We start from the raw sequence: 18,437 nt of genomic DNA on the forward strand, positions 1-18,437 counted from the left end.
CCCGCCTCCCCTCCCACCCCAACAGTTGCCAGGGACCGGGTGTGAGAGACAGATAATAATGGACATCCCCGGATGCCTCGTTATTGGTCAGAAATCCCGACTCTGGGCGGGGCTTAGTGCCCAACGCTTGGCTGCCTCTGCCTAGGGATCCTCAGGGCCGCAGCCTTCCTTCAGAGACACACCCCCTTCTAGCTCGCTATTGGCCATCCCAGCTGTTAATCAACAGGATTTCTCATTTCAATAGGCAAAAGCATCCATCTGCCATCGCTTCCTCCATTTCAATTCGCTTCTTTCCTCAGAGGCAGCAACCTTCTGACCGTAGCCAGGGCCCTCCTCACGGAATGACCACGGATTGGTCATCCGCTCCGTCACTCTTGGCCAGTGGGCGGAGCCATAGTGCCTGGGGGCGGCGAATTGGCTGACTGGGATTCGGGGGCGGGGCAGCGGCTCCTGTCAGCGGGTGAAATGGCAGCGGCGGAGCCGGCGGCGGCCGCGGTCCCCGGGGGCGGCTGAGGGGGCCGGGCCGGGGCAGCGGGGCGAGCGGCGCGGTGGGGATCCAGCGGCGCAATCCCGGACGGCTAGGCTCGGAACGGCGATGGCGACACGCTCAGCCAAGGTAGGGCGGCGCGGGCCGGGCCTCCCGGGCGCCTGCTCAGGCAGGCGGCTCCGCGCTGCGGCCCGTGGGGCCCCCCGGAGAGGACTGCGACTCGGGTCGCCTCGCCCCGGGACCCGCTTTGGGAGCCTGGGCAGCTCTGGATCCTCGGGGCGCGGCCCCCGCCCACCCTCGCCCCCGATTCCCCAGGACCCCTCCCCGAGAGCCGCTGCAGAGCTCCCCGTTACCCCTCCATATCCCCTCGTGTCCCTTCCTGAGGCCCTAGCAGGCCCAGGACCCCTGACCTTTAGGACTCCTCCTCACACACACCCCGCCAGGAGCCTCTTTGGGGAGTCCCCATCCCCCACTCTGCAGACCCGCCCCCTGGGAGTGCCCCCCCTTCTGAGCCCAGGACTCCTCCCATCTGCACAACCCTTGCCACCGCGACCCCCATCTCCCCCACCTGGCACCCTATCTTCTGCTCCCCGTCCCTCATCCCAAGGAGACCTAGCCTCAGGGCCCTACCCTTCCTCTCTTACCCAATAGGACCCCTGCCTCCCCTCTTCAATTTTGGTTCACACCACCCCCCACAAGCAGCTTAGCCTTATCTCCCAGCCTCCACCCTAGCCCCACCACCACCACCAAGCCCAAGGGCACCCCTAAAAAATTCACTCCTCAGGGCCCTCCAAAAAGATTGGCAACACCCCAGTAAATCTACACACTAACAATCTTCACCTGTCTAGAGCCTCGCTTTTTAAAAATTCTACCCTAAATTCTACCCTTCCTGTTCAGGACCTCCCAGTAAATATCCTGAATCACCCCCACAGCACACACACCCATAGACACACCCTTCCACCTGTCTTTCTGAGATCCCCAAACACACACACACACACACACACACACACACACACACACACACACACACACACACACACAGTGGGATCACTCTAATGTATCCCACAATGCACACAGAGAAACTTAGGGACTCAAATACACACCCAGCATTTGGATCACACACACATACAAGTCCAGACCTCATGGACAGACTATGAAGTGACTTCCCTCTTGCCCCTCCACTTCAACTTCTCTGAGCCAGCATTCATACTGGGGCACCAGAAGGTATCAAGACCTCAGAATCTTCTAGAGCCCCTGTGGGCACCTGTCCTAGGCCTCTTCCCTTTAGCCATCTTCCTCTGTGTTGCCCTCTTTTTCCTATACCAAAGTGTCCCCAAAAGAAACTGCACTCCCCGATCTGTGTTGTCCCCGACTCCCTGGGAGGAGGGAGAGATTCCAGATGCTCCTGGCCCTGATCCTGAAGTCTGACCAGACTGGTAGGACCAGCATCCTGACCCCACAGAGCCTGCTGGCCTCAGGTGGCAACCAGCACTGGCTCTCCAGGCTACTCATCAGAGACTGGCCTCTGACAAGCCCTCCTGAGTTCCTTCACCCACCAAAAAAGCCCAAAACAATTGCGACCTGTCAGAAGCAGTCAACTCTTTGTTAAGGAATATTGTCAGGAAGGAAAAATGTGCTGAGGAGGTCAGAGTATAGTATGAAGTTCTCACAGCTTGGTTTTCTCCACCCCCTTAGCCTGGGCTGTGATTGAACCCAAGTTCCCTATGCCCCTGGCCTCTTTCAAGGTGGTATTGATTCTTGCCATTCATACTGCCACCCCACAGGCTCTAGTTCTGGGATCCCACCTGTAGGTTCCCCCAGAGCTTCTGCGGTTGACTGCGGGTGGTTTGGAATGACTCACAGGTGGCTTGGCCCTGGCATAAGGGATGAGGCAAGAAGAGAGATCACAGGCAGGCTGGACTGCAGGGTACAAAAAGGAATAAAAATCCAGCCAGCTCTGACACAGTCTGCTCACCTAGCCTTGGGGATCCTTCTAGCAACATAATCCTATCCTGAAAGACCCAGATAAAATGCCCAGGCTTACTTGTGGATGTTTGCAACCAGATTCTGCACAGCCGGTTGGGGGGGGGCGCTTATTTTGATTCAGAGCCTTAACTTTCCCATCTGGAAAATGGGGAGGTAAATCTTTGGAATAGCACTGTGTGTGCTGCAAATGAGTTTAGGGTGTCTTGAATGTTTCCTAGGCACTTTATAAAAAGGGGACAAATGGACCAAGGGGGACAGTCACCCACTTATGAGTACCAGCAGCATCCTTGGCCTGGCTGAATCATGGCTGAGCTGAGGCTGGCTTGAATCAGGGCTGGGAGGAGAGATGATGTGAGATTTGGGGCTATGTAGGGAAAGACTGAGGGGAGTAGAGGGGGACGAAAAGGGGTGCTCAGACTGGCCATCCTGATACCTCACATGGACCCCTGACAAGGAATAGAAAGAGATTTGTCACTTGCTAAAGGCAAGAGTAGATGAAAAGACTCTTGAAGGTCACGTGGCACATAAACTCCAGAACCTTCCCTGGGGGACTTAGTGCTGACACATGAGGTGGAAACACTCCCTGGACAGCTTGTCAATTCTGTTGTTCGCTCTGGCAGGTCCAGGAGATGGCCTGTGAATGGTATGGACAGTTTTATCCTTGCCTGGGGTTATGAATCCTTTTGTGTTGTATCTTTGCTTTGATAGATGGAGAGTTTGAGAAGGAAGAAGGGGGATCGTGTTTCAGTCTCTTCTTGTAGAGGATAGATTCTACTTGGTAAGGGTGATGACCCATCTGGTTTAGGGAACTGAGTTAAGTGCTAGCATACAAAGGCATGCCAGGTGTGGCCTCTACCCTGTATTGAAGCCAATCCAGCTGGCTGGCATTGAGGAGAGGTGGGACCAGGAGCACACATTGATCAAGCCCAGGCCATGAGCTCAGCCCTGAGCCAAGCATCATTTGCATATTATCTCATTTAATCCTCCCAGCCACCCAGAGGCGGCAGGATTCCAGCATGTGCCCTTGCCAGCCCGTACCACTGCTGCAGTGAGGAAGCAGGAGACAGAATTATGCACAGCATGCTGCTGTAAGAGCCCATAAAAAAGGGCCGGGCGCATCCCCGGGGTGTTGGGGTGGCGTACGGACTCAGTCACCAGGCAGGCAGAGCAGAGCAGGGTGTTCCAGGCAGCCGAAGGGCTTGGATAGAGGCCCGGGAGGCCGGAACTCGCATGGTCCCCGCGATGGCTGCTATATGGCTCTCTTCCAGGCCTCATTGGATGGACCCCATGCTACAGGCCTGGGTGGCCACACAGCGGGCATAAAATGGATCTGCAGTTTACCTGTGTGCCTCACATCAGCCTGTCTGGGAGACTCATGAGATCAGAGCTCCTGTCTTGTCTTTTCATGGTTGAGCCCTGGGAGAACACAAAGGTCCATAGTAGATGCTCAGCAAAAATGTGTGTGATTTTCATTTGGGAAATGGACCTACCTAATTTGGAAGGTGCCTAAAGATACAAGATTAGTCCACCTTGTCCTTCCCTCCCCAATACCCAGCCCAGAAAGTGTCTCCAGCTGGCAGGGACAACAGAAAAAAATATCATCTTGACTTCCAAAAGTAGAGAATGGCCTGGCACCAGTGGCTCACACCTGGAATCCTAGCTACTCAAGAGGCTAAGAGATGAAGAGGCAAAGGTTCAAAGCCAGTTTGAGCCAGAAATTCTGAGACTCTCATCTCCAGTTAACTACCAAAAACCCAGAAGTGCAGCTGTGGCTCAAGTGGTAGAAGGCCAGACTTGAGCAAATAAGCTAAGGGACAGCACTCAGGCTCTGAATTCAAGCCCCAGTACTGGCACACACACACACATACACATACACATATATACACACACACACATACACACTCACAAACACACAAAAGGAAAAAAAAGTGGGCACTGGTGACTCACATCTTAATCCTAGCCACTCAGGAGGCTGAGATCTGAAGATTGAGTTCAAAGCCAGGCAGGAAAGTCTGTGAGAGACTTATCTCCAAGTCCTTAAGACTCTTATCTCCAGTGAGCCACCAGAAAACCAAAAGTGACACTGTGGCTCAAAATGGTAGAGTACTAGCTTTGAGCATAAAAGCTCAGGGACAGTGCCCAGACCCTGAGTTCAAGCCCCACAACAAACAAAAGAAAAGAAAAGTGAAGAATCTTTGCAAGATGATGTTTCACTTATTCACCTGCTCCTGATGGCCTTAAGAGGGTTTTGATGTTCTTCCTTTGTCACTCCCAGAGAGAAATGAAAGGTTTGCCTCCACTGAGCCTGGTCCCAGGACAGGAAGTAAACTGAGGATTCAGGATGTAAAACTTTGTTTTTAGGTCAGCTGGGAATCCGCAGGTCAGAGTTTTAGCCTGAAGGGGTGCTGGTGCTGCTGTTATTACTAATAATAATGATTCTGATTTTATTATGCTTAATCTGCAAACAGGATCGGCACACAAAGGCAGCCTCCTGAGCAAGGGAAACTCACTTATTCATTCTACAAACCTACCCCTCTCCCTCCAGTGGGCTACACAGCCCTTACCTTATTGGAAATTTCCATTGAGCAAGGAATAAATATGGGCCAAGCCTCATCCTTAGCACGATAGATTTACATTCATTTATTCCAGCCACAAAACTTGAATCTAGTGCTATCATTAGTCCTGTTTGCAGACTTACACATGTAGGCAAAGGACTTAGACCAGAGATCACAAAGGGAATAAAGAGAAGGGAGGCGGATTTGAACCTAGGCTGCTGGCGCTCCAGTCTCACCTGCAATCAAATGATCTGGAGTGACTGGAATTATCTCTGGTTAACACCAAGGTCAAGGATGTAAAACCTTTCAGGACAGCAAAAAAGGATTAAATGAGATAATATCTACCTAGAACTGGAGTCAAGAGCCAGGCACACATGGCAGGGCATGCCTGTAATCCCAGGGCTTGGAAAGGCAGAAGGATTTCAAGTTTGAGGCCAATCTGGGTTACATACCAAGACATTATCTCAACCTTGGGCTAGTGGCTCACACTTATAATCCTAGCTACTCAGGAGGATGAGATCTGAGGATTATGGTTCAAAGCCAGTCCAGGCAGGAAAATCTGTAAGAGACTTACCTCCAAATAGCTAGCAAAAAGCCAGCATTGGAGCTGTGGTTCAAGTGGTAGAGTACCAGCCTTGAGTAAAAAACCTAGGGAGCCAGGCTCTGGTGACTCATGCCTATAATCCTAGCCACTCAGGAGGCTGAGATCTGAGGATAACAGTTGGAAGCTAGCTGGGCAGTAAAGTCCATGAGATTCTTATCTCTAATTAACCACTCAAAGCCATAAGTGGAGCTGTGGCTCAAAGTAGTAGAACACTACCTTAAGCAAAAGAGATCAGGGACAGTGCCTAGGCCCTCAGTTCAAGCCCCAGGACCAACATATGAGTTGGAGCCCCAGTAACCACACACACACACACACACACACACACACACACACACATACACCACACACACACACACACACACACCACACACACACACACACACCACACACACACACACACACACACACACACACACACACACACACACACACACACACACACACACACACACACACACACACACACACACACCCTGGGAGGAATAATTGAAGGAATAATTGAACTCCAGCTGCCATCCATTTTCCCAGAGGCTGCTCATCTCCTGTTGCCCACCCCTTGCCAAGGACTCTCAGGCCTGGCATGGTAGGCAGGGCCATTGCCCCCAGAAGTTGGGGACAGCTGGCACCAATGGTGGTCTAGTGACCAAGCTGAGCAAATTGGGGGTCACTAAGCTTCAGATTCAGAGTGGAGTCTGTGTTCCTGGTAATTATCAATGGAGGAGGCTCAGGGAGGCCAGGGTAAGAAGGAGGGAGCCAGGACTGAAAAGGAATTTGAGGTCTGGATTCCTGTCCCTGAAGATGCCACTTGCTTCCTGAAAGTCTGTTCACATGCACTGGCTCACTCACCCCATTGCAAAACTCTGGGCATGATATGTGATGTGCACCCCCCACTCTTGTGTTTGTGTCTGTGTATGTGTGTATTTGCTTATTTTATTTATATATTTTATATGTTATATATTGTATATAAATATAAACATATTTATATAAATGTACTATATTTATACTTTATATTCATATATGACATTTTATATTTTATGTGTTATGTATTGTATAAATATATACTACATGTAATGCGTTTATATTTATATATATTTAATGTTTATATATTACATTTTATGTAGTTATATATTTGATACATTTACATATTATATAATTATATACTATATATAATATATAAAATGTACTATACAAATACAGAAATATAAATATATAATATGTAATATAATGTTATATAATTGTATTATATTTAATTATTATATATTACATTATATATTAATTCTATAATATATAATATACAAATACATTGTTATATAATATATTTTATATATTAATATATTATGTATTAATATATAGTATATTTAATTTTTTTGGTCGGTCATGCCCTGAACTCTGGGCCTGGGCACTGTCCCTCAGCTCTTCAGCTCAAAGCTAATGCTCTACCACTTGAGCCAAAGCGCCACTTCCAGCTTTTTTTCCTGCTTATATGGTGCTGAGGAATTGAACCCAGGGCCTCATGCATGCAAGGCAAGCACTCTACCACTGAGCCACCTTCCCAGCCCCTATGTTTAATATTTATATATTCCATTTATCTTTAAATACATTGTATCTTATATATCTTATGTATAAATACATTATATTTGTATGTTTATATTTAATATTTATATATTTATGTATTATATATAATTTCTAAATTCAAAGAACATTGAAAGAGTAGCAGCATGGTGGTAGGCTGAGGGCAAAGGCTCTGGAGTAGAAATGCCATGTCCAAGTCCTTCCTCTGTGGCTGCTTGAGCACCAGAGAGCAGCCCTCTGCTCACTGTGGGACCTCTCACATGTTTTAGCTATTGTTTTCTTGTTCACTCTAGTGCAGAATCTTTATTTTGTTCTTTTTGTAGTACTGACATTGAATCTTCCACATGCTAAGCAGGAACTGTACCACAGAGCTACAGATTGGCCTCTAAAAATGGTGATAGTTAAGCTGAGCCTGGTGGTGCCCACCTGTAATCCCAGCACTTGGATTCCTCGGGAGGCAAAAAAAGAATCGAAAGTTCAAGCCCAGCCAGGGCTACATAGTAATTTCAGGCCAGTCTGAGTTACATAGTGAGATATTTTAAGGAAAAACAAAATGTTTTCACAAAATTAAAAAATAAAAATAAAGTAAGCCAGGTGCCAGTGGCTCATACCTGTAATTTTAGCTACTGAGAAGGCAGAAGCCTAGAGGATCATAGTTGAAAACCAGCCTTGGTAGAAAAGTCCAAAGTAACTAACAAAAAGCTAGACTGGGGCTGGTAAGGTGGCTCAGTGGTAGAGCGCTTGCCTTGCATGCATGAGGCCCTGGGTTCGATTCTTCAGCACCACATAAGCAAAAAGAAAAAAGCCGGAAGTGGCGCTGTGGCTCAAGTGGTAGAGTGCCAGCCTTGAGCTGAAGAGCTGAGGGACAGTGCCCAGGCCCAGAGTTCAGGACCCATGACCGGACCCAAAAAAAAGCTAGACTGGAGGTGTGGTTCAAGTGGTAGAGCCCTAGATATGATCAAGGAAGCCCCCAGTACCAGCACAAAAAATGAAAATAAAGATAAAAAGCTATGTATTCCTGTACTGAGTTTCTCCTATTATCAGTGTCCTATAATGAATGTAAGGTGAATATGATACATTTGTCATAATTAGTGAACCAATGTTGATACATTATTATTCATCAGTGGTTTCCTAATTTTCCCCATATGCCCTCCTAGGCTCCCAAGGGCTGGGATAGGGAGTGTCTCAGAATGTCCTTGACTTTGATGTCCTTGACAGATTGAAGGACTGGCCACTGCTCTGTACCGTGCCCTGATCTGGATCTTTCTGGTGTTTTCATGGTTAGAGCAGGCAGGGTGCTGGTTTTAAAGGAGAAAGACCACAGAAGCGGGCTCCGGGGCACATGACATCCTCATGACTGACCTTGATCACCTAGCTGGATGGCATGGAAATTTTTTGTCTTCTTTAATTCAACAGTTGTTTATTAAGCACCTACTGAATGCTAAGTAGTGCATCAGGAGCTGGGGGCAGAAAATTAATGTGGGCCTTTCCTTCCAAACAGGCACTGTGCTGGGCATATTAGTGCATGATTATGATCCCAGCACTCAGGAGGCTGAGGCAGGAGGATCTGGAAGCTGGAGGCCAGCCGGGGCTATATGGCAAGACTCCATATAATTCATTCATTCATTATAGGTTTGTGAATTACAAGGCAGACCGGCAGGAACTTAAGTCAATGCTATGGAACAGGTGTTGGGCTGGGGGGGGGCGGGGGGGGGGGAAGTGTTTTCAAGAAAAGAGATAAGAAAATGAGCACAGGTAGAGGGAGGAGGGTTGACTGAATGATTGCAGAGTAAGAATGTTTTACAAAGGTCCCAGGGTCTCCCTTTCCAGTCTGAGGGAACAGAGGGGAAGCAGAGCATGGCTGGGGGGGGGGGGGATGGGGACAGGGAGTGAGGCTGGGATGCAGGAAGGGGAGGCGGCAAGGGTGTAGGAGGAGGTGGGGCTGGAATGTTTGATGAGGCTATGGGGCGTGGCTTGGATGCTGGAGGGAGCAGGGCTAAGATGCAGGAGGAGGTGGGACTGGGATGCATAAGGGGGCGTGTCTAAGATGCAGGAGGAGGTGGGACTGGGATGCATAAGGGGGCGTGTCTAAGGTGCAGGAGGAGGTGGGACTGGGATGCATAAAGGGGCGGGTCTGGGATGCCAGATGGGCGGGGTTAAGATGCAGGAGGGGCGGGGCTAAGGTATTCTGCATCTTAGAAAGATGCCTGGATTCCACTCTGCCATTAAGAGCCACAAGGGTGCCACGGAGCGCCGGTGGCTCACGCCTATAGTCCCAGCTGCTCAGGAGGCTGAGATCTGAGGAGCCCAGTTCAAAACCAGCTCAGGCAGGAAAAGTCCATGAGACTGTTATTAACCACCAGAAAACCGGAAGTGGCGCTGTGGGTCAAGTGGTAGAGCGCTCACCTTGAGCTGAAGAGCTCAGGGACAGCGCCCAGGCCCAGAGTTCAAGCCCCACAACCGACAAAAACAAAAGCCACAGCAGAGTTTGGGGCAAGTGAGTGACACGGGTAAGCTGCTTTTCTCCGTGGTTTCGGAGGCCTCATGGACAGCAACAGAAGAGATAGAGGTCCCTCAAGGAGAGTGTTTTCAGGGTTCACACAGGTGGCCTCAGGACTGGAGAGGAGAGGCCAGCAGGGAGAGACGGGCCTGACTTCTGTCTTGCCCTGGGGCAGAAAGGAATCACCTGGGCCTTCCATGATGGGTGGGCAGAATGTGGTGGCATGGCCCAGGTAGACACCCCTGCTATTGAAGGAAGGGTGGATTTTCCCTCTTCCCAAGTGTTGAGTTTATCTGGGGGGGGGGGGGGGAGATGCAAAAATCCTGGCCCAGCCCCAGCCCACAGGGGAGGATTCTGGGACCCTGAAATTTTTTCCTGCTTCTTCTAGAGTGCCATCCCTCCCGGCCCCGTGATTGCTCTGCAGCCCACCTCATCTGTCAACTTCTTAATTGAGGTACAATCCATATACCATGAAATGTAACCGCCCTAATGTGTGCAGTTTAGTGATACTTAGCCCAGACACAGCACTGTATAACTCTCTTACCTATATCTAGAATTTTCCTGTCAGCCCAAAGGGAGCCCCTGTGCCCGTCTGGCAGTCATTGTCCATTCCCTTCTCTTCCGCTCCTTAGAAAACACTAATCAGTGTTCTAGCTCTACAGGTTTACCCACTCTGGGTATTTCATATAAGTGGATACAATGTGACATTTACATCTGGCTCCTATCATCAAGCACCTGTCCATCCATGTTGTAGTGTGTGTCCATGAGTGCTTTGTTCCTTTTCATGGCTAAGTAATATTCCACCAGGTGACTAACGCACGTTTTGTTGATGTGTTCATCCCCCTGATGGAGGTTTGTTTCCACATTAGGCTCTTGTGAACATGCTGTTATAAGCATTCACATACAGATATGTCTGGTTGGGGTTTTGTTTATTTTTGTACTAGTCCTGAGGCTTGAACTCAGGGTCTGTCCACTGTTCCTGAGCTTCTTTGGCTCAATTATTGTTCTACCACTTGAACCACAGTGCTACTTCTTGCCTTTTCTGAGTAGTTTATTGGAGATAAGAATCTCATGGACTTTTGGGCTGGGAAGGTGGCTCAGTGGTAGAGTGCTTGCCTTGCATGCATGAGGCCCTGGGTTCGATTCCTCAGCACCACATAAACAGAAAAAGCCGAAAGTGGCACTGTGGCTCAAGCGGTAGAGCACTCGCCTTGAGCTGAAGAGCTGAGGGACAGCGCCTAGGCCCAGAGTTCAGGTCCACGACCAGCAAAAAAAAAAAAAAAAAAGAATCTCATGGACTTTTGTGCCCAGCCTGGCTTCAAACTTTGATCCCCAGATCTCAGCCTCCTGAGTAGCTAGGATTACAGGCATGAGCCACTAGTGCCTGGCTTATCTGGTTGTTGTTTTTTCTGTTCTTGGATAGATCTCTAGGAAGGAACTTGCTACTAGATCACCAAACGGTAGCTCTCATGTTTACATTTGTGAGGGATTGTCTTTTTCTGTCTTGCTGTGGTTTTTAGTCCAAGCATTTACCTCTGTCTGTGATAGAAAGTTTGTGTGATTGCTTCCTGGTCTTTTCCCAGATTTGCCAGAAGGGCAGGGTGTTTCCTGCCCTGGTGGGGGGACACAGAGCAGGGAGGACATGGGGACTGATGGAACTATTAGGGGTAACTGGCCATCTTGGCCCAGCACTTGGTAGGAGGAAAAGCTAGTAGTAATTGTTTCACAATCACCCGCAGATATTTGCTCAGTTAAGCTGATATAGCCCCAGAGGCTAAATGGCAAAGGTCTAGGGGACTTGAGGAAGGAAGAAGCAAATGCTCCAAGAGGAAGAGGGAAAGGAGGTGGAGGGACCTGCCACCGGGACTTTTCTGTCCCTACATGACCTTCAGTGAACCCACACCCATCTCTTCCCACCTTGCTGGCCTGGCTCAGCTTCCGGAGGTGTGGCCATGCTGTGGTGGTATGGCAGGGTCAGGGTAGGTAACCCACCAACTGCTCTGCAGTTGGGACCTCTTTGGGGGCAGATTAAATGGAACAGAAGTGAAGTGTTGGGATTGAGGGTGTCAAGGGGCTGGGAGTGCCCCCATACTCAGAGGCCAGGGCCTTGTCTATGCAACTCAGTGCCCATCTGGCCAGGAAGAATGGCAGCACCTCCCAGGCCTTGGCCTTGCCCACCTTCTGCACACCATGCCCATGTCTGAGCAGTGTCCTGCCCTCAGGCCACCCCACCCCCAGCAAGTGCTGGGGACAAGTAGTTAAGTCCATGTTGTAGAGAGAGCCAGGGCAGAGGCAAACCAAGCCTGAACCCCAGACCTAGCCAAGATGGCAAGATCTGGACAGTGCAGGAAGTGTGTGTGTGTGTGTGTGCGTGCGTGTGTGCATGTGTGATTGCTTGCGCATGCGCAGTCCTATAAGTGGAATAGTGTGACAAAGTGCTGAGTATGCAAGTATAAGAAAGTATTGATGGGCTGGGAAGGTGGCTCAGTGGTAGAACGCTTGCCTTGCATGCCTGAGGCCCTGGGTTCCACTCCCCAGCACCACATAAGCAGAAAAAGTTGCAAGTGGTGCTGTGGCTCAAGTGGTAGAGCGCTAGCCTTGAGCTGAAGAGCTGAGGGACAGCGCCCAGGCCAAGAGTTCAGACCCCATGACTGACCAAAAATAAGCAACTCAGGGACAGAGTCTAGGCCCTAAGTTGGAGCCCCAGGACTTCCCCACACACACACTGAGAAAGAGAGGGGGAAGGGAGGGAGGGAGGGAAGAAGAAGATGAGGCAGTCTGAGTCCAGTCTGAACTACATAGTGAGTTCAAGGCTGGGTTATGTAGTGATTCTGGAAGAAAAGAGGTGAGGAGGGAAGGGGAAAAAGGTAGGAAAGGAGAGAGGAAGGAGGGAGGGAGGGAATGTGAAAGAGTAAGTGTGCTCACATGTGCAGAGGTGAATGTGTGTGTGTGGATGTAATAGTATGTATGAGTGAAAATGACTATGTGTGTTTGGTATGTATGAGTGTCTCTGTGTGTGTATATGCACACACACTCATGCATGCGTACATGTGCAGCCTTCAGGAAGATTGTTTCTGATGCTAGGCTCTGTTTAGAGTCTGGGAATAAGTCAAGAGAAAGTTCTAGAGGGTTCAGAGGGTTCCTGCCCCATGTATTGACCACAGTTTATTTTGCATGAAATACACATTATTAATGTGTGTGATGGATGGCTACATAAACTCTGCTAGGGGGTGGTTCCTGAGCTTTGGGTTTTGGTTTGGGTTTTTAAATCAAAAACTCCAGCTTTGGGGGGAAGAGGAATGGGTCCCACATACTCAGATGCTGGTCCCTCTGCTCAACAGAAATAGAGGGGGCCCAGTCCACCACCCCTGCTCTCTCCCCTTTCTCTGAGCTCTCACTCAGCTCCTCTAAGGCCTCAGTCTCCTTACCTCTGCTACCTCTTCCCCATCCCCCCCAGATCTGAAGCCACCTTCCCAGTCTCTACCTGCTTAGATAGCACCTCGTGGTCAGCATTTCCTTACCTGAGTCCCGTCCATCTGGACCTGGCAGGCTGCAGACTTTGACTCTATGAGGCCCTGGAGCTGGCCCCCCACTGGGGCTCTCGTGAATAATTAACTCCTAGTTAGGCCCTTAGCACTGGTGACCCCCAGCTAGCCAGGTACCAAGAAAACAAACAAACAAACAAACCAGAGCCAGCAGCCTGGGGCACCTTTAGGGGGGGCCAGAGATAGAACCACTGGCCCCAGGTGAGCAAAGAAGGAAAGGGGATTTAGCATGCCCTACATACTGGACAGGAAGGAGGACTGGAATGGAAGGCACAGCCAGGGTGAAGTCCAGCCCGATCCGTGGGCCTGCCAGTGCTGCCTAGGGGTGGGTGGGAGCTGTGGAAAGGTGCTCCGTGACTTGAAGCTGGCCAGGCAGAGGTAATGCAATCTGTTCTCATCTTGTCACTGCTGTTCAGGGAATCCGATGTCTCCTGTCCTAGGACCCAGCGAGGCCATCAGAGAGCTAGGTCACGTGGGGTCCAGGACACACAAAAGGGGGTGGGTAGAAAATGCCACGTGATGTAGAGATTTCTTCCTGCTTCCATGAACCCCAGATCTCTCCAATCTTCTCAGATCCTGACAACTCGTGGCTGGGCAAAAGGAATATACCATCCCCAAGCCTCTTCCCCACTCATCTCAGAGACATTTGTGACCCCAGGAACCCTCTTCTAGGGAGTGGTCAGTGTCCTCATTTCCCACCTAGGTCCTGGCCAATCACAGAGCCCAAGAAGATCCTGACTGAGTAGCTATGGCTGACATTGATGGCTGAACACTATCAGGCCCTCTTTAACATGTTATACACCACAGTATGCTTCGTTTTCACAGCCATCTTCTAGGTAGAGCTTGTAAGATTTCAGTCTCACCAGGCACCGGTAACTCACACCTGTCATCCTAGCTACTCAGGAGGCTGAGATCTGAGGATTACGGTTCACAGCCAGCCTGGGCAGGAAGGTCCATGAGACTCCAATAAACCATCAGAAAACCAGAAGTGGTGCTGTAGCTCAAGTGTAGAGCTGAGGGACAGCACCCAGGCCCAGAGTTCAAGCCCCATGACCGACCAAAAAAAAAAAATTCAGTCACTGGAGGACCAGAGAAGCCAAGTGACAGGCCCAAGGTCACACAGCCTGTCCATAAGGATCCAGATTCATCTGGACTTCGGGGGGTACTCCGTGGGGGGCGGGGAGGGCATGTTACATGGTGCTCATCTGCCTCCCACTAGACTGGCAGAAAGTAAGAAGCCAGTATCTTGAAGCCCCTCGAAGAGTCGGGCAGACCACCCCAGGAAGAATAGGAGAGATGTGTCTGGCACATGGCAGGCTGAGATCAGGACAGGTTCCCGGAACTGTGACACGTCCAGCTCTGGCTTCTGAGCCCAAGGGGCAGCAACAATTCCAGCCTTCGCCAGTGCCAGTCAATTAACAGTGGAGAATAATTGCTGTGCCGGTGCCAGCAGCTCACTCTGCTAGATGAGATGGGAAAGGTTAGAGATGTCCACATGAACTGCCCCCCCCGGGGGGCAGGCCACAGCAAGGGGACAGGGACCACACTGGCAGTTAAGACTGTCCACGCAGGGGGCTTCTGTGTCCTTGAGGTCCCTATAGTGTCCTTGGGGACTCTGAATGACAGGAAACTCCTGCCCCAGACCCTGTGTTAAGGACTTGGTGTGGAGTGGAGCCTTAGCCCTCATATTCAGGGACAGCCAGATCCTTCTGTCCTCATCCGGGCATCTGGCAGAGATCCTCAGAGCCAGAGTCTGAGCTAGGAGAATCCTGATTGGCTATCAGCTGGCCCCCAGAGCATGTGGGGAACCAGAAGTAGGAAGTTTAGGATTGAGGAGTGTCCCAAAGGGGGGATTGGCCTAGCTGGCCTGATGTTGACCATGTGCGTCTCTCTCATCTCCAGACAGACCTGTGATTCCTGCCCTCCCCTTCCCCCCCACCATGGCGAGCCCCACTCTGAGCCCCGACTCCTCATCTCAGGAGGCCCTGTCGGCCCCCACCTGCTCCCCGACCTCCGATTCCGAGAACCTCAGCCCTGATGAGCTGGAGCTGCTTGCCAAGCTTGAAGAGCAGAACCGGTGAGTGTGGAAAAGTGGAGGGGCGAGGGTAGGACCTCAGGGTACAGCCTGGGCTCCTGGAAGAAATTCTCAGGGCCCAGTCACCCTTAGAACTAGGCCTGAGCTACCACCAACACTTGATGAAAGGTATGCCCTTTTATCTTCCCAACCCTGGGGCTGAGATGGCGGCTCTTTTCAAGATGAGGAGACCCAAGATGTTAGCGATTAATGCCCCTTTCTGGTTTGCCTTCATGGTAGAATTTAAATTTGGGGGTATGTGTGGGGGTGAGAGATGGTTTTGCTTTGGGTATAGTGCTGGGGATGGAAACCAGCGACTTGAACGTACTATGCAAGCCTTCTACTACTGAGCCACACCCCCAGCCCAGAACTTGAATTCAGGGCCTCAGACTCAGACTGTTTTCTTGTTTCTCTGGTGCCCTATCACTTTAGCCACGCCTCCAGTCCAGCTTTTTGCTGGCTAATTAGCAATAAAGTCTCTCAGATTCGTGTGTATGCTGGTACTAATACTTGAACTCAGAGACTAAGTGCTGTCCCTTAACTTTTTCCCTCAAGGCTAGCATTTTGGGGGGTGGAGGGAGGGAATCAGTCATGGGGCTTAAACTTAAGAGCCTGGGCACTGTCCCTGAGCTCTTTTGCTCACCATTTTGAGCCACAACGCCTTTTCTGCGGGTTCTTATAGATAAGAATCTCACAGACTTTCCTGCCCAGATTGGTTTTGATATCCTCAGATATCAGCATCCTGAGTAGCTAGGATGACAGGTGTGAACACCAGCCCCAAGACTGGCCTTCTTGAGTTCTACTAAAGAGCCACAACTCTACTTACAGCTTTTTTTTTTTTTTGTCAGTCGTGGGACTTGAACTCTGGGCCTGGGCCCTAGGGGTCCCTGAGCTCTTCACATTAAGGCTAGCACTCTACCACTTGAGCCCACGGCACCGCTTCCAGTTTTCTGGTGTTCATTGGAGATAAGAGTCTCACGGATTTTCCTGCTCGGACAGGCTTTGAACTCAGATCTCAGCCTCCTGAGTAGCTAGGATTACAGGCATGAGCCACTGGCACCCAGCTTACTTATAGCTTTTTGATGGCTAGCTGGAGAAAAGAATCTTGTGGACTTTCCTGTCCAGGCTGGCCTTGAACCACAATCCTCAGATTTCAAGATTGCAAACGTGAGCCACCGACACTCAGCTTCTCAGATTTTTCGGCCCAGGAGGACCTCGAACTTCATTTCTCCAGATCTCAGCTTCCTGAGTAGCTACAATTACAGGCATGTCAAACGTATAGATCAGGAAAAGACACTTTCTAATCACAGTTCTCAAAGGGAGGAGACATATGTCACCACCCAGGGCCATGCCAGGAAGCTCCCGGGCTGGTCAGGAGGCAGAGGGAACAAGGGAAAATGCGGGCTATTTTTACGGTGGTTTCCATGGGAAGGAATGGGCAAGGCAGGGTAGGTCAGCTTATGATTCACTAGTTTGAGTCATTCCAGCCAACTCCAAGTTTAAGAACTGTACCTTGTCTGGTGCCTGGCCCTGGGGGGAGGACAGGTATGGGCAGGTGGACGGTGAACCAAGTATGAAAGTCTGAAGCCCAGAAGTGGCTGAGATGTGGGCTTTGAATTAGTTGAGATGTGGGCTTTGAATTTGTTGATTTGCATATGAAAAGTATACTCCTTGCCTGGCACTGGTGGCTCAAACCTGTAATCCTAGCTACTCTGGAGTTGAGATCTGAAGAGCCCAGTTCAAAGCCAGCCTGGGCAGGAAAGTCCATGAGACTTTCAATGAACCACCAGAAAACCTGAAGCTCAAAGTGGTAGAGTGTTAGACTTGAGTAAAAAAAAAAAAAGTTCAGGGACAGCACCCAAGCCCTGAGTTCAAGCCCCACAACTGACCCTCCCCACAAAAAAGTACAAAGTACATTCCTAGGTAGGAAAGTCCTTTATTGTCTCTAGGAGCTAGCCCTTATAGGGTCTGACCATCTTTCCTGACAAGATCCACAGAGCCCAGCTGTCAAAGCATCACAACCGGGTAGTTAGCCAGTCTTGGTGGTTCACGACTGTAATCCCAGCACTCAGGAGATTATGAAGATCATGAGTGCCAGGACAAGTGCTAGAGGGCCTGTCCCATAATCACGAAGTCCTGAGTTCAAGGACCAGTTACTGCCGAGAATGAGAGCAAGGAAGGGAGAGGAGGAAGGAAGGGAGGAAGGAAGGAAGGAAGAAAGGAAGGAAGGAAGGAAGGAGGGAGGGAGGGAGGGAGGAAGGAAAGGAGGGAGGAAGGAAGGGAATAGAGAGAAGGAGGGAGGAAAGAGAAAAAAAGAGGGTGGGGAAAAGGAAAGGGAAGGAAGGAAGGAGGGGAAGGGAGGGAGGGAGGAAAGTTAGTACAAGTTAATAGAACCCCTTTCTAGCTGGGTGTCTTTAGCCAGGACTTGCTCTCTGGGCTCTCTCCCTACATCCCATCCTTGTCCCCATCCCCCAAAATTCTAAATCATCTGCAAAGATGTCTTTGGAGTTGAGAATGAAAGGATTCAACTACTCAAGTGTTTAGCACCAACAAGGACACACAAAGGCTCGTGGAGGGAGACAATGCTCAGAGAGGTTGGGCCACTGGCCAAGGTTGCTCAGCTATAAGAACATGGACCCCGACCCCAATGTCCTGACACCCACCGCCCCCCCGACCTCGCAGGAGGACTGGCTGGGTTCCCCCATAGCCCCCTTGTCCCCAGGGAGTCCTCCAGAGCCCCCCCTCCACCTCTCCCCTCCACCCCTGCCTTCCCTCCCCAGGCTCCTGGAAGCCGATTCGAAGTCCATGCGCTCTATGAACGGCTCTCGGAGGAACAGCGGCTCCTCACTAGTGTCCAGCTCCTCAGCCTCTTCCAACCTGAGCCACCTGGAGGAGGACACGTGGATCCTGTGGGGCCGCATCGCCAACGAGTGGGAGGAATGGCGGCGCCGGAAGGAGAAGCTGCTCAAGGTGGCAAGGGGAGTAACCAGCAAGCCGGGCAAGCGAGGCCGGGAGGGCGGTGGCACAGGAGGTCAAGGTGGTCACTGGGCTATGAGCAGAGCCATGGGTACCCCCCCACACACCTTCCCCAGTGACTTCCGTGCCACACCTGAG

General features: G+C 50.5%; 1 protein-coding gene across 4 annotated transcripts in view; it reads left to right on the plus strand.

Moving 5' to 3' along the window:
• Nucleotides 1–453: 453 nt before the first annotated feature.
• Nucleotides 454–18,437, plus strand: part of Evi5l (ecotropic viral integration site 5 like) — a 36,045-nt gene continuing 18,061 nt past the window's right edge. For 2 of the 4 annotated variants that reach the window (XM_070002399.1, XM_070002402.1), the window contains exons 1-4: nucleotides 454–616; nucleotides 10,093–10,158; nucleotides 15,152–15,326; nucleotides 18,104–18,293. In XM_070002399.1, the coding sequence (XP_069858500.1) occupies nucleotides 15,190–15,326; nucleotides 18,104–18,293 (327 nt within the window). In that variant the 5' untranslated portion in view covers nucleotides 454–616; nucleotides 10,093–10,158; nucleotides 15,152–15,189. Of the gene's footprint in view, nucleotides 617–8,817; nucleotides 8,837–10,092; nucleotides 10,159–15,151; nucleotides 15,327–18,103; nucleotides 18,294–18,437 lie in introns of those variants that run through there. The other 2 variants (XM_070002400.1, XM_070002401.1) reach the window with 2 other exon arrangements.

The sequence above is a fragment of the Dipodomys merriami genome, unplaced genomic scaffold, assembly GCF_024711535.1.
Source record: "Dipodomys merriami isolate MVZ:Mamm:240054 unplaced genomic scaffold, mDipMer1.0.p SCAF_6, whole genome shotgun sequence".
Classification (NCBI taxonomy): Eukaryota; Metazoa; Chordata; class Mammalia; order Rodentia; family Heteromyidae; genus Dipodomys; species Dipodomys merriami.